General features: G+C 43.6%; 1 protein-coding gene across 1 annotated transcript in view; it reads left to right on the plus strand.

Moving 5' to 3' along the window:
- The window catches only part of MORC3 (MORC family CW-type zinc finger 3), a 59,393-nt gene that overhangs the window by 12,429 nt on the left and 30,720 nt on the right, over positions 1–16,244 (plus strand). Inside the window, exons 2-5 of the mRNA XM_090060477.1 lie at positions 3,073–3,145; positions 3,814–3,946; positions 7,542–7,754; positions 8,790–8,939. Of these exons, the coding sequence (XP_089916603.1) occupies positions 3,073–3,145; positions 3,814–3,946; positions 7,542–7,754; positions 8,790–8,939 (569 nt within the window). The remainder of the gene's footprint in view (positions 1–3,072; positions 3,146–3,813; positions 3,947–7,541; positions 7,755–8,789; positions 8,940–16,244) is intronic.

Below are 16,244 nucleotides of genomic sequence, written 5' to 3' on the forward strand. Positions count from 1 at the left end.
AGTTGCCAATGACTGTATTAGTGTAATGGTTTTCACACAAACGGTGTAATGCTGGAACAGTACTGATAGCTCACTTAAATCATTCAGGGATGTCGCTAAATTTTATCATACAAATCAACACTTTATCAGCATGACAGCACTGGGTGTGGTTGCATGCTATGCTCTTTTGAGAGAAAGCAACTTTCACTGGCAAAACATTTGTAGTGCAAGACAGGCTCAGGTGCAGGGCCTAGGAGTGAAAAAGTATATACAAATTAAGCAACTGAAATGAGGGGCCCAAGCTATGTGATTCTGGAAACAGGGCATTGATGTTTTATCTTAGGATTTTGCAAGAAGGGGTCTTTGTGCCATTTTTTATCATCTGTCCAAGAAAATCAAACTTCTACACATTTGGTAAATAAGCAAAAATTGTCTACTAGGACATTATGCAGCCTCTGTGGCAACCTGTATAGGACCTTTTTCCCTCCCACCTTTTCACCAGTAGAAAACAAAAACTACTGACTGTACACTAGTATTTGAATCATGGAGAAGCGTTCAGCACCTTGCATTTTGTTGTTTAAAACACATCTGTTCATTGTCTGTTTATAGCTCACTAAAACTGTGTTTAAGAATGGCAAAAGGCAACAGTGTACATCTAACTTAAAAAAGGAGTTGATGGACTTAGAGGCTGGAAGTGGTGCTCAAGTCTACATTTTTTGCACTTGAAGAGCTAACCTGGCAACTGCTTCTGACAGATTTGATGATTTTTACTGATATATCTAGCATGAGCTTTTATGAGCCTGACCGTTTGGGTTAAGCAAACCATGTCCTCCATGCACCAAATCAACATAGCTGTGCTGACACAACTCTTATGCAGGCGAGGGCATATGAATTTTTGTCCCAGTACAATTTCAAATTGACTAATGCAAATATAGGACTGCAGAGAACCAATACTTCTAAACTGGCATAGTTAAATTGGTATCAGAACTGTGTGAACTGGGTCTCAGGTTGTTAAACTGGTGTTTATTTCCTTTGTTTTGCTGTGTTTTTTCCCACAGTTCTTATTCTAGATGAAATGCAAGCAAAGTGATTTGTAGCTGACACAGTAACTGAGGGCTACAGAATCCAGCTCATAGACCACGGGTGGGCAAAATATAGCCTGCTGGCTGGATCTGGCATGCGAATTAATACGAATCTAGCTCATGAGCAGGTGCCCACTAATTGATTGGATCCTGCCCATAGCTGCCCCTGCAGTGCTCTGCATGGGGCTGAGCTTTGCCCACTCCCACCCGGGACAGCGTGCACCAGCAGCCCTGACCCTAGCCCCAGCCAGTGTGCACAGCTTCCCGTTGGGGTTGCTGCCAGTCTGGCTGCAGCCACCCAGATACTTCTTGCCCCCCTGACCCCCCCAGTGGCTCCTCTTCCTCTTCCTCCCACCCCTGCTGTCCTGTTCCAGGCAGAGGGGGAGGAAGCTTCATCTAGATGGGGCTCCAGCTTCAGCTCCTGGCCACCTTCCTCCCATTCCTCCCACTTGGCTGCCTGCAGGTGGCTGCTCATTGTACCAGGCAGGTAGAGTGGGTGGGAGGCATCTGTGCACTGGCCAGGGCCAGGGTTGGGTGGGTGGAAGTATGGCAGGGTCTGCCTCAGGCAGGGCTGGACCCCAGACAGACGGGGGGCAGACTACAGCTGCATTCACACTGTCCTGCTGAGCTCTGGTGCACTCTCACCTTGCCCTTTCCCTCTTCCCTCACTCCCAGCCAGTTCCGAGGACCTAGCCCATGGACAGCCCCTTCCCCCCCCGACATACACCTGCCTTATGCAAAATATACAAGTTATACTTTATTTTGGGGTATCATACAATTGCCACAATGTGCACTACTCAAACATAAGTCAGGACAAACATTTTTTTAAATAAAATGTTAAGTTAAAAATCAAGCATCAGTATGATTTGTTCTTTTAATCTGTAATTTGTTAAAATGATACCTTCTGAAAGATTTTGTGTGTGGCCCTTGACAGCTCACCAAAACTCATTAAGTGGCCCTTTAGTCAAAATAATTGTCCACCCCTGCCATAATTCTAATGTTTATGTTGTCCATAAAATGGACTAATGGCTGCATCTCTAGAATAACTGTTGGTCATCTGAGAGGGGTAGAACATTATGAAAAACAAAATCCATCATTACTTAAAACACACTGCCGTACTTGATTAATGTCAATAATAAGCTGTTTTCATCAACACAGGCCACATCTTACTGAGGTATAATTGCACACAGGAAGCCAGTATATTGAATCCTCACATTGTTGGTTGATCTCTGAGGCAATGATTCTCAACTAGGGTGCCCTGAGATTCTTTCAAGGGTGCTGTGGGGTGCCATGCAATATTAACACTGTTAAGTTTGCAAGCATGATTCACAAGATAAACTCAGACATTTCAAACAGAAATCCATAGTTGATGCCTTTCTCAGTTCTTTGCAACAGAAAAACTACTCTATTGTGTTTCTGTAGTCAAAAAATAAAGGGAAAACTAAGAGCTGGCATTTTCTGAGGGGTACTGCAAATCTATCCAGGGGTGCCTCAGGTTTAAAGAGGCTGAGAATCACTAGCCTAAGGATAAGAGCTTGTTATGTAGCCTTAAGGGAAAAAAAAATATTTTAGCTGAAGTGGTTAGAGACCTGTTGTTTTGGGATTAGAGATCCTAGCAGCCAGCCCTAACACTGAGCTACATCGCAGTCCTGGTTCCAGATAGATAACTTCCAGTTCTAGAAGTCTGGTGGGACCTCCAATCACTCACTGCCAGTGCCGTTGCAGTAAGGGCCACAAGATCAGAAAGGCTGAGAGCTGCTGTTTAGTAGTACTGTTTTCTAGTACAGCAGAACAAAATGTTAAGTCATGGTCTTTTTGTTGTTCCTTGAAGAATATTGTTGATAATGTATTTTATTTTTATACATTTATTTTAGTCTGTACTTGCATATTGACATGTTTAACTTTTTGACGCATTATACTTGTAATACATATTATTTAATAAATACTGTCTTTCATGTTGCATTATATACAATTGAGCTAACACTAATGCCTTATTTTTCTTTTGTTTCAGCTCTGTCCAAAGTTTTTGCACACAAATTCTACCAGTCACACCTGGCCTTTCAGTGCAATTGCAGAACTTATAGGTATTTGGATCTGCATTTATTTATGTACTTGATATATCTCTTATGTTGTGCCTAATGAATTTAATCTTGCAAATTTAAATTCAGCTAAATTAATTAGCTTAATAGGAGGTGCGAAAAATTTAAAATTATTTAAATTTATATAATAAATTTAGATCATAGCCAGAAAACTTGCATGTAATATCATTTTACTGCGATACTTTGGTATTATATTTAAAAACTTCCTTACACATGGTCTTAATGATATATATTATGGCTTTTCTCTATATAGGCCTGCCTGTTTCCTTTGTTGTATAACTTACTGGTACAACGTACGTCTTGAACACTGTACTAAGAAGGTTTTTGAGATTTAATTATTTATCTTAAAAAAAAAAGTCAATCCTTTACTCAGCTTGTTCAACTTTCAGTTGCAAAGCCTGCAAGCCACTTATATTGTTTGAAGCATACGAAGTTTTAACTATAATCAATTGAAATATGTTTTACAAAAATTGTACAGAATTAAATATGAGATATTATAGGGATGACCTGCTGAATCCGTGCAAGAGTTAAATTTCTAAAAGGACTTGGTATATTTCTCCTCACCTGAATTAAGTATCTTGAGTATTTAAATGAGTGAACTTTTTGATATTTTTAATTGATATTCTTTAAGTTCATGCTTTCCTAATTTCCAGACAATGCTTATGATCCAGATGTGAATGCTAAACAAATATGGATAGATAAGACAGTAATAAATGACAACGTATGTTTGACATTTACTGATAATGGGAATGGTATGACATCAGAGAAGTTGCACAAAATGCTAAGGTGGGTAACATTTTTTTTGGATTTAACAGCAGTTGCAGCAACTGGATTTCACCTCAGGGGTCCCTTCTGAGCATCTGTTCTGAAGATGATGATGATTGTTAATCCATTTGTATATCACATTATATTGTTCAGTTCATTTCTCTTAAAAAATCTGTTAGTGAATTTAGTGAGTGAAAATGAGAACCCTAGTGTAGTGTAGGCTTTGGCTATAGGAGATGGAGGTTCATACAGTGTGGAGCTGCTTTTTTCAGCCTGAGGGTATGGCTAGCAGTGGGCAGGACCTGCCATGGAATCTGGAGCTCAACTGGGCATGATCATCAGCTGCAGAGCTGTGTTGACTGCTATTTGCACCAACCAGTTCAGCCATTGCAAGCATCCGCTTACCCTGTGGCCACTTGCTTTACTGCAGGACAGCCATGGGGAAGGCTGAGGGAGCTGGCGGAAATGAGACTGGGCAGGGGGGTCCCCCCATGATCCCCTTCCTCTCCTCCAGCCCTCCCACCCCCTACTTACTGGCATGGAGCCTGGGTCCAGCTCCCAGCCGCAGTGAGCAGGGACCACCTGAATCTCTGAATCTATTCGCAAGCTTCCGATTCAGTTTGGACCTTTTAATGGGTGTCTCAATTCGATTCAGATTCGGAGATTTGGCCCCCAAATCAGGCTGAATGTCCTCCGAATCTGCTTGGATACTGAAGCTTCGCACAGCCCTAATATATACCCTATTTCACTACTTTGGTATGCGTGCCAGTTAGTTATCCCTTCATTGTTAAACCTCCCTCCAGGCCACTCTGTCATCTTGGAAGGTATGTCACATGACGTATCATTTTCAGATGTGATCTGCAAGGACGTGAAAACTCCCTGCTTGTTATATTTTTGGTAGCCCCGCTGAACCTGGTCACCTTCTAGGAAAGGAGAGAGAACTGGGGAACTTGGATAGAAACTGAGGCCTCATTAAACTAAGAAGTGAAAGGGAGAAGGAGGGAGGCCTGCATGAAGCTGACACCTGCTGAGTCAAGAGTCTGCTGAAGGCTTAGCAGGGCAGTATCAGGGGCACAGGACATCTAATTTATTCAACAACAATTTACACTGAAAGTCCTCAAAATTAACCCAAGCAACTGACTCTAGAAGTTCTTCTGCACTTCAGGTTAAGTTTGCCTTCTAGCCCATTGCTGTCTGCGGTGTTTGCCACTTTCTGTTCCAGGATTTTGACCTTTTACAACCTCCTTCTTGTCCAGCACAAAAAGAAAAATGTCCTGTAGACTGATTCCTAGTAGGGTTCTTCAGGAGGAACAGGAAGTACAGTGTGAATAGCTTTGGTGCAGGCCTCAAGATAAGATAGAGGTAGGAAGAGGCAGTTCACCTGGCTCAGGCTGGCTAAGGGTCACCTTTGAAGTTCCTAAATATACGTGTAAGTATGCCTTTCATTACTGATAAATGTGAAAGGTAATATAATTCAAACTTGTCAGATTATTCATAGTAAAAAATTAAGGGAATTAAGAGTAGCTGTAATGAAGTTAAATATATTTTCTTGACTCTTAGTCCTTTATCTACATGGAAATGGTTAGGAGACCAAACTGCTCAAAGTCCATGAATGTATTGTTAATCACAAATGTAATCAATTAGCAACATAAAAAAAACTATACCAATTTTTCAGTTTGTTTTTGTGCTGTAGTAGCTTAACACACCTATCCAGTATTCCAATATTTCAGCGAAGTGTTTTGTTACAGAATTTTCTGTACATTGATCAACATTATGTAGATCGTTTCTGCCTGTTTATCTAGCTTTCAACAAAGGATTCCAGATAAGCAGCAAGCTCTAATCATTCTGGTACTAGTCAGGCATCAGTAGGATGATACATTTAGCCCTCTCTTTCCAGTAAGCTCCTATCCCTAGCGCAAAGGAGTATTCTGATTTTTGGAGCCAGCTTAGAATGAGTAAACAGTCTGCCGGGACTTCTGTTCACAACCTAATACAAAATCCTCACTCTTGTGGATCTATGGAAGTTAATATTAACTAGGATAAAAATGTAATCATAAGGTAGACATTGCATGAATGAATCAACATTTTTTAATGTCATTTCCTTTAATGTATTGTTTCTAGGCATAGGGCCTGCATGCTAAATTCTGTGTGGAACTACAGATGTCCAACTCTTTTCATGTTGGATATAATGGTATCACTTTTACAATGGAAAATTTGCTTCAGTTTGTACATTATTGTAAACACATTTTAAAGATGTGGCAAAAGTGTTCACCTAAGTCTCATTCTCTCTTTATGAATTCAGGACAGTGGTTCTCAACCTTTTGGGACTCAACGCACCCCTCAAACTTTTCAGAATTTAGCAGCACCTCATTTTAAAAAATTTTCTTTAGATGCGTTATGCATATTGTAATATGAACATTGTAATTATAATCCATTAGTAATTGAGTGGAACATAATTTATATTATATTTACCCCACTGCTATAATGGCCAGGTGGAACCATGCTGTGCACTTCCTGCAGAGCCAAGTCCGGAAGCAGTTATGTCAGAATTCTATGCTCTTGCCGTAGCCCTTCCCAGTTGGGCCCTGCAGATTAAACTGTTCCACCTGCCTTTGTTTTCAGGAAGCTCATCAGAGTTGAGCTGAGAAGTGAGTCCAACAGAAAGGCATACCTGCCTGCATTAGTTACGCACAGAGGCATACCATTTATATTGCAGCTCTTCTGAGTTGGGCTCCAGTATTTCTCTTGAACATGGAGGGGCACTGTGCAGTTCTACCTGGTGGCAGCAGCATTTATTTCCTGACCATTGCTGCCACCAGGTAGAACTGTCCTGTACACCTACCTCCGTGTTCAGGATACGTGTCAGAGCTGAACAGCAAAGACTTGCAGCAGAAATGGCTGCAGGCTAGCATACCTTTCTGCTGCAGCTGCTTTTCAATTCAGCTTTAGTGCACCTCCTGAGAACAGACATATGCAGGGCAGTTTTACCCCAATGAGGTGGTGGTTGTGGTGCTAGTATTGCACCACCACAGTTGAGAACCACTGCCATCAGATACTTAGAAATATTTAGGAGCACTCATTGCATAATTTCATACAAATGGTATCCCTTAGACTAGGGGTTGGCAACTTCTGACCCTGCAGGCCAGAGCTTGTGACCAATCCCTTGTACAGGCTGCAGATCTCCACCCCTGAAAAGCTTAAGCAACTTGCATTTGCTCTTTCTGAAAATATCTGGACCCTCTGCAGTAAAATAAGCACAGGCTCAAGAGAACAGTAGAGAGGCTGCCTGAGGGGGTTGGGAAGAAGGTCCAATTTAACTGTGTGCTGCCAGATTAAACCTCTTCATGAGTTCAGTGTGGCACTGGAGCTGTAGGTTGTCAAACCCTTAGTTATGCATATTTAAAGACAGCAGTAGCTCACACACTGCAAAGCATCTTAGCAATATAGCATTAATAATCTTTGGCTTTGTCTACCTGTAAAGCAAATTCACATTTTCTTTGTGCTGCAACCATTGTTCTCAAAAATTGAGATTAACTCCATCTGTTTAAGTCTATGTTGATATATTGGTCTTCTACAGTTGTTTTACACTTGCACTATTTTTTATAATGTGTTTCAGTTTTGGATTCAGTGACAAAGTTGCAGTCAACGGCCGCGTTCCAGTAGGGCTGTATGGAAATGGATTCAAATCAGGATCCATGCGCCTGGGAAAAGATGCAATTGTTTTCACCAAAAATGGAGAGTCTATGTGTGTTGGCCTGTTATCTCAGACCTACCTGGAAGCTATAAAAGCCGAGCATGTCATGGTTCCTATAGTGTCATTCGACAGGCAACATATCCTTTTCACTGTTTCAGAATGGTGTATTTGCAAATGTAAAAATAGTATATTAACAACTGGATGAATCTAGGATTTTGAAACGGGAATGAGGGCTGTGCAGATGGTGTGGTAATTGCACATATTTTTCTAGTTAAAAATAAACCAGAAGTTTTACTAGGGCTCCAGGGCTATATTATTCAGTTAAAATTGAAGCAAAAACAAATGTAACTTTTATTGGAATGTGAGTTAATTTGCTATACCATGTATTATGTATAAAAACACAACAAACTATTCAAAAATAATCAAAATATGTTGCATTTTTAGTCCTCTTGTCATTAGAATTAAATATACATCTCTTTCTTCAGATTCCTAAAACAAAATCTAGCCTTTGTGAGCACCCTGACAGTGCATCCAATGCTTCATTGAAAGGTATTTCCACACCCAAGTTAATATTCACCAGAATTAAGGTTTCTACTTCTGATTTAATATTTTTAGCTAGTTTAAAAAAAATTCACAGGGCTGTGAAATAAGAGCTATATTACCAGGAGCAGCTAACAAGCAATAAAATTGCAGAAGAAAGACTACCTTAATTAATGGAACAATGAGATTGTTAAAAAGGAGAGAGGGTCATTAACACCAATTGAATGAAGAGTTTAGAAGGAATCAGGTGGATTATAATGAGCCATGAAGTCAAGTGAGTCCTTCACTGCTGCCTGAATAGAGACACTGCTGCCATTGCCAGGTTGTTGGTTTTAAACTTTGTTTGAACTAGGACTCAAAGAGGGTGGGTGGAAAAGTGCAACTGTACACCCACCCTCCCCCAGTTATTCATGCTCTTACAGAAGATGGAAATGTTGTAGCCATACTTATCCTGCTTACAAAAAAGAAGAAAAGAGGTTATAATTATATGGTTGAATATAAACATCAAGCTTGCAACAACTTTGAGACAAATGAGATAAGACCCCAGGCATACATTAGCTCTGTTGAAGAAGCTTGTGTTAAAAATTATTTAAAATTGTAGATACTGTTTAATTCTTTAACTTAGTTTTTACGTCAGATGATTAACCCAGGAGAATCCAGAGGCAACCTGAAAGCCCTTCTGACACATTCTTTGTTCTCTTCTGAAGATAAGTTATTGGCAGAGCTTGATGCTATCCTGGGGAAAAAAGGAACACGAATTATCATTTGGAACCTAAGAAGGTAAGATTAAGTCCAGCATTTGCTGATTTGTGCACTTGCAATCCATATTTGGTATGCACTACTTTAGTAGGCTTATAGTCTTTAGAAATGTTGACAGAACAACTGCATAAGTCTACAAAGCTGATGAGCATGGAGCTAATAGCAATTCTGATGAACATAGGCTGTTGGACTGGAGGGTCATAACTTGTACCCCTAAATTGCCATAACAGAGCAAATAAATAGCCAAAGACAAAGAGAATAAATGAGGCATCCTGCTATATCTCATTTATTTTAATATTTAAAGGGAAATTAGGTTGCTTTTTGGCACAACATAATACATTACCTGCGTTTTCTTGTGGTGGTACGGTGCACTACCCAACAGACCTGGGATTTTCCAAGTATAGTTCTAATTTGTGATGTTGTACATCTAATTGGAATTTTTCCATATATTTGCTAGGGCTGAATCCAAAGTCTCAAAGTCATATTTACATAAATTAATTGAATTTAAAGCAAACCTATAAAGCCATCTTATCACATGCACCTGCTTCTCTGTACACTTGTCCCTTACTGTATGTTCTCAAGTGGTTTACCCAATAGTTTTAAATGTTGTAAATAATGGGTTTTTCACACAATGTGATTTGAAGCATTCCAAAATCGTGTGCGTGTGTATGCCATAGTCTAATCTAGTGATTCTCAACCCGAGTAACTTGGAATTCTTTCAGGGGTGTTACAAGGTGCTGCACAGTATTACCACTGTTAGGCGCAAACATGACTTACAAATTAACCCAGAGATTTCAAATAGGAATCCATAAGGTCAAAAGGATTCTGACCTGTTATGGTCTTTCTGAGTCCTTTGCAACAGAAGAATTTCTCTGTTATTTTTCTCTGTAGTCAAAAAAGAATAAAAGCTAAGAACTGGTGTCAAGTGATGAAATGGGATTCAGGACTACTGTATAAAGGATTGAAACTACAGCTTGTTCAATAAATGACAGAAAGGCTTTATTTACTACAGCTATTCACTATTAAATGAGCCTAAATCAAAGTTAAGTCCAGTATATTTAGCTGTAGAAGTCCTAGGATCTCACCAGTAGGCCTGTGCAAGTAAGCAGGTATTTGATCCAGCTGCTTTGGATGTCAGCGATCCGATCCAGACCTCTGGATTGGTTTGCCACTTCAATCCAGCCGAAGCGGCGCTGAAGCTTTGGAGCTGCCTCAGAGATCCAGCCATAGGCTATAATGGGAGATCAATGAAATATCTATAATTTTGCTGTTTTGTCTATGGTTTGAGTGAAACATGCAGGGATGGTAGCCTCTGCTGAGAGCATGAAGACTGCCAAGTTTCAAGAAGATAGGTGTAGGGGTTTGGGGGAACCTGCACCCCAAATTCTTGAAAGCAAAACTCATGTCACGTCTATATGTTACACCATGGGGGGGGAGGTGAAAACTGCAGGAGTGGTGGCCCCTGGTGAGGTCACGAAGCATGCCAGATTTCAAGAAGATAGGTGCAGGGGTTTGGGGAGAACTGCACCTCAAGCTGCTGATAGGCAAAACTCATGATTTAGGTGGGTGCTTGGGTGACCACGTCTGTCTTAAGGCACACGGGGTGGAATCTAGTGCAGGCCTGGGTGCTGGGCCCTACCAAGCCATGAAGCCTGCCAGCTGTGTCTCTCTCAATGGGGGAGTCTGTCTTCTGGAGCCCTTCACCTCAAGCTCCTGGCAGGCAAAACTTTTGTGTGTGTGTGTGTGTGTGTGTGTGTGTGTGAAGGTGCGCCCTTCCTGGCACTGGGGCCTCTGCACAGCACAGCAGTGTGCCCCAATGAGGCTTTCTCCTCCCCTACAGCCTCACGCCCGGTCCACCACTTTACATGACAACAGGTAAAATAATTTAGCTGGCTCAGCAGCAGCATCAAAGGTACCCAAATGCAACTGTCACAAAGCCTTCCTTTTTATAAAGGAATTGACAGCAAGAAGTAAAGATGTTGTGTTGTGTTGGACATATGATGTTACTCATGGTGTGTGGTGGCTTATCTTGTGTTTTATGTCTATATGTGTATTGTGAACAAAAAGGAGTACTTAAAAAAATGTATCTTTGGAAGCTTTAGGGTTAAAAACCCCTTTGTCAGGCTGAGGAAGTACTTGCAGTTGGTCCTGGATGGAAGGAATAGTAAAGAAGCTAGAGGCAGGCCTGGCCTGCAATGCAGGCAAGACAGCCAGTCAGTGAAAATGGAAATTGAGGCATCAGGGGGTGAGGGACAGGCTGAGGTGGGGTGTAGTGGGGAAAGGGGGATGTAGCAGTGCAGGTAAAAGTGCACAGGTGCCTGGGGTGTCAGATATCCATTAGGTCACAGTTTGCCAGAATTCCACTGTGTATATTGAGTCGATGAGTTTGTGTACCTACCACCTAGGAGGCTGATGAAGTGCAGTTCATAGGCCCAGCTCTGAAAAGTGATTTGTACATTCAAACAAGGACTTAACCTCATCACCAGAACTGAAGCCAACTTCCTACAGCTCAAAACACAAAACCTGCCAACTATCTCTAGTACCCCTACAACCTGCACACCAGAATCTATCAAAGACAACAAAACCCAGCTACCTGCGGGGGCACATTCCTCACAAAAAAACCACTTCACCTCCAGTCTCAGGCCTGATCCTGAGGAAACAAATTACAATGCAAACCACTTTTCAGAGCTGTGCCAATGAACTGCACTTCCGCTGCATCTGTGTTTTGGGAGATGAGAGGGGCGGTTGCAGCTCTAGCTCTCCCCCTACCCAATCCCCCTCCCCTGCCAGAAGACCTGGCACCTGCCTTTCCAGCACACTTCATATTGATCTTTCCTGTGCTGCAAAAGGTCTGTGTGTGTGTGTCAGTCCTTTTGTATTGTGTGTTTTATTCCCTCTGTTGCGTGTGTGCACTGGCCTCTTTGATTGTTTGCTTCAGTGTTGAGTTATGTAAAAATTGTGTGCTGTCTGTCTGCCTGTCTTCTTCGCCTATGAATATCTGATTTTTTTTCTTTATATTGTGTGCATGCATGCAATCTCTGTGCCTCCCTGCACAGTGATGGATCATACTGGCAGGGAAAACACAGCTTTCTTTTTTCAAAGTTTCCACATAAAAAAAGAGCAAATATAAATTCAAAAAAATTAATTGAATAGTAATCAAATAGCTAAGCTAAGCTAAGCTAAATCCTACCCAATCCTTTCTAACAACAAAAAGGAGCAGGCAAATTCAACTACTGAGTAAAGCAAGAAAGCTGAAATGTTTGAGTCTGAGGGTTCCTTTCTCATGCAGTTCCTGAGAGGGAACAAGCTAGGAAAAGGCACAACACTCCTCCAAACAGAGACTTTTATGCAGTTTCTAGGTCCCTCCCCCCAGATGCTGTCATTGGAAAGGCAGCTAGATAGAAATTCTTCTCACTGGCCACCTACACTTGTCAGTCTTCCCCCCCCACCCCCGCTCCCCCTCTTCTCTCTCCCTCACCTGCTTCCCCTCCCTTTTCTAACTTTCACTTCCGGTGTCTGAAGCTTTTCCGAAGTGCTTTGGAAGCTCCGAACTGCTTCAGACAGCTTAACTGAGCCCGCGCTTCACTCTGGGCATGCTGCTTCAGACGCCGAAGCATTCGAAGTGGCCCCGTATCTGAAGCCTCACAACCCTACTCACCAGTACAGGCAAAGAGGCAGTTTCAGTCTTGTCAGCTTCTCAAGGTGTTCACCAAAAGATCAGCTGGATGCAGTAGCAGTTTGTCAGAACAATTTCTTGTTCTTGAAGTGCTCCCTGTTATCTGGTTCATTCCTCTTTTATATCCTTTAACTCGGGATCTTCAAAACGTTCTTGTAGCTGTGTCTATTTAGAGAAACTGGGGCAATAAGTAACAGGACGTAAGGCCCATCCCAAAAAGGGTGCTGGGAAGAGGCTAAGCTGGCATCCCAGAGTGGGGGTCAGCTTTGCGGAACCCAGGAGCCATGGGATGATGAGCTAATGCATCTGCTGTTCTTTGGATAAGATTAGAAAGAGTAACTGTTCTTGCCTGACCCAACAGCTCTGGAAAGAGGAACTTCGAAGTAACAGCTTTGCAACATGAAACAATAGCTTTGCTCTAATTCATGAAAGATAATAAGGCTAGAAGCTACTTTGACTGGAGAACACAAAGAGATAGGGAGCAGGAGTGAAGGTATAAAAGTCATGAAAACTAGACCCTGGGTGGAATCACTTTGGGGAAGGACAAGGCTAAGGACCTGATAAAGGAGACTGTCTCGCCACCCGGACACAGGGTGGGGTTCCCGAGACAAGTCAGGTAATGACTTAGGACAGGGTGGGGTGTACCTTTCCTCCAGCCCGACATGGTAGCAGTTTTGTAAGCCCTTGTATTGAGTTGCTACTGTTAGACCGTTTTGCTGTTACTCGCAATAAAAGTTGTACTTGTTGCTTTGACCCTGGCATGTGACTTGTGGGTTACTCGCCTTCCCCCCTCGGAAGGGTGGGAGCCCTGACAATTGGTGGAGAATGCAGGCATTTTGAGACCCCTCCTAGGGGGCAGCCTAGCCAGCTGCGTCTGGGGAGCTGCAGACATGTTCACACGCCGGGGAAAAACCACAAATCTTTCTGAACTTAGTAGGAGGATACACCCATGGATGTCCTCCAGGGCAAAGGACTTTAGGTCCCTTTCCACAGTTGAAGGAGTTTTTGCCCAGCGGTGAAAACTGTGTTATTGGAAGGAGCCATATCCTTGTTATGGGAGGTGGCAGGAGCTTTCTTTCTTACAGAGGATCTAAATCCAGAGTTGGGGGGGGGGGCGGGCGGGGAGAATGACAGGTGGCAGTGGCCAATCTAGTCAGTGGTGAGGAAGGCCAACCTGCTCTGCCTGCTTTGGGAGCGGAGGAGGAGACGGCTCCCCCTAGAGAGTAAACCCCCTCCTGTGGATTTGGAGGTAAGTGCAGTTATGAAGTCTAAGTATCAAGCGAATCAGGAGGGCCCTGGATTTACCCTACAGGACTGGGAGGTAGTCCCATGGAAGCCCGCAGGTTTCCAGGTTGAACTGCCAGCCTGGGTAGAGGACCCAAAAGAGACTTGGGCCTCCTGGGCCAGTAGGGTAATGGCTCAGGATCCAGATAAATATTTCCCCAAGAGGCAATAACTGTGTTTATCATTCCCCTGGGATGATTTTGGTTTAAGTTAGCACAGGCCAGTCAGAAGGTAAACCCAAGGGTCTCGGGGTTTTATGCTTACCAATTAATGGGCATTGCACTAGGGACCTTGGAAGCTTGGGAGTTTACCAAGGACTGGCACACTAGAGAGCCTGAATGGATAGATTGGCCGCAATCAGTAGAACAGTTAAGTGGGGATGCATTTATCGAGGTGGCCTTGGGAGGGACCTTGGACGCAGACACCCTGCAGGTTGTAGTCATTGGGGCCGCTTGGGAGAGGACCCTTCGTAAGGGATCTTGTCTCTTACAGGATATTCTGCTACAGTGCTATGCTGCCTGGATGAATCATCCCGTGGCAGAAATTATAAAAGGACTGGAGACCCTGATTAATTTGACAGGGGAGCACCCAAAATTGAAACAAGTGGCAGTAGTAAGGGGGTTGCCAACTGATCTGAAGAAAAAGATCCCCCACCACCAGCTCTGGAAGGAGCTGAAGGAGAGAGGAATCCCCATAGAGCATAGTTTCAGAGTTTGTAGGGTTGGAAGGGACCTGAGCAGATCATCAAGTCTGACCCCCTGCTATGGCAGGAAAGAGTACTGGGGTCAAATGACCCCAGCAAGGTGATTGTCAAGCCTTGTCTTAAAGACCCCCAAGGTAGGAGCCAGCACCACTTCGCTTGGAAGTTGGTTCCAGATCCTAGCTACCCTGACAGTGAAGTAGCGCCTTCTGATGTCTAATCTGAATTTACCCTCTGCCAGCTTGTAACAGTTATTCCTGGTCACTCCTGGTAGTACACAGGGGAACAGGGACTCCCTCAATGCCTGCTGGTCCCCTCTGACTAGTTTGTAACAGGCCACTAGATCCCCCCTCAGCCTTCTCTTGTGGAGGCTGAATAGGTTCAGGTCCCATAGCCTCTCCTCGTAGGGCCTGCACTGCTGCCCCCTGATCATGTGAGTGGCCCTCTTCTGGACCCTCTCCATGTTGTCCACATTCCTCTTGAAGTGTGGCGCCCAGAACTGGACGCAATACTCCAGCTGTGGCTGACCAGTGCCGCGTAGAGGGGGAGTATCACCTCCTTGGACCTGCTTGAGATGCATCTGTGGATGCATGACAAGGTGCAGTTGGCCTTCCTGACTGCATCCCCACACTGTTGGCCCATGTTCATCTTGGCATCAGTGATGACTCCAAGATCCTTTTCTGCCTCTGTACTGACGAGAAGGGAGCTTCCCAGCCTGTAGGTATGCTGTTGGTTCTTCCTCCCCAGGTGCAGCACCTAGCACTTGTCAGTGTTGACTCCCATCCTATTCTCATCCGCCCACCCCGTAACCTGTCTAGGTCTAATTGTAGCCTATTCCTTCCTTCTAGCGTGCCCACATCTTAGTGTCATCAGCAAATTTGAACAGGGTGCTTTTTACCCCCTCGTCCAAGTCCCTGATGAAGACGTTGGACCGAGCCCTGGGGGACTCCGCTGCCCACTTCCCCCCAGGTTGAATATGACCCGTCCACTGCCACCCTCTGAGTACGACCCTTCAGCTAATCTGCAGTCCATCTGACTGTGTAGGCATTAATGCCACAGTCTCTTAGTTTTGTAATGAGGATGGGGTGGGAGATGATGTCAAAGGCCTTGCTGAAGTCGAGAAAGACTACGTCCACGGCAACACCTGCATCCAATGCTTTTGTGACCTGATCATAAAAGAACACCCCTCTCTTCACTTCCAGTGGGACAAATCCCCGGGGACTCTAGGTGGTACCTTTTCGCCCATATTAAGATTGAAGGAGGTGAGGTGGAAGGATGGTTTCTGATGGATGCCGGGGCAAAGGTTACGATATTCCAATGGTTACGCCCCCCTGCCCCAAATGGACGTCCAGTGATGATTAAAGGGGTGGGGGGAGGAGCGTTTAAAGGATGGGAAAGAAAAGGCATGGTAAAATTAGGGAGCCAGGAGATCCCCATGTTAATGACTGCTACCTGACTCCTGTTGTGGATATTGGGAACCAGTGTTTTGAGTCACTGAATTATAGATGGATCCCGCTGGAGGGTGATGGCCCTAGAAAAGGAAGCGCCCTTGCTTAGAGACAGACCATGGTTCCATTCAGAGTGGGATGTACCAAAGAAGAAATACAAATTGAATTAGAAGAAGGAGTAAGACCACGTTTTGTATGTCCCTACCCTTTGATGCCTG

Source organism: Crocodylus siamensis, chromosome 1, assembly GCF_052110815.1.
Source record: "Crocodylus siamensis isolate JL-2025a chromosome 1, ASM5211081v1, whole genome shotgun sequence".
Lineage (NCBI taxonomy): Eukaryota > Metazoa > Chordata > Crocodylia > Crocodylidae > Crocodylus > Crocodylus siamensis.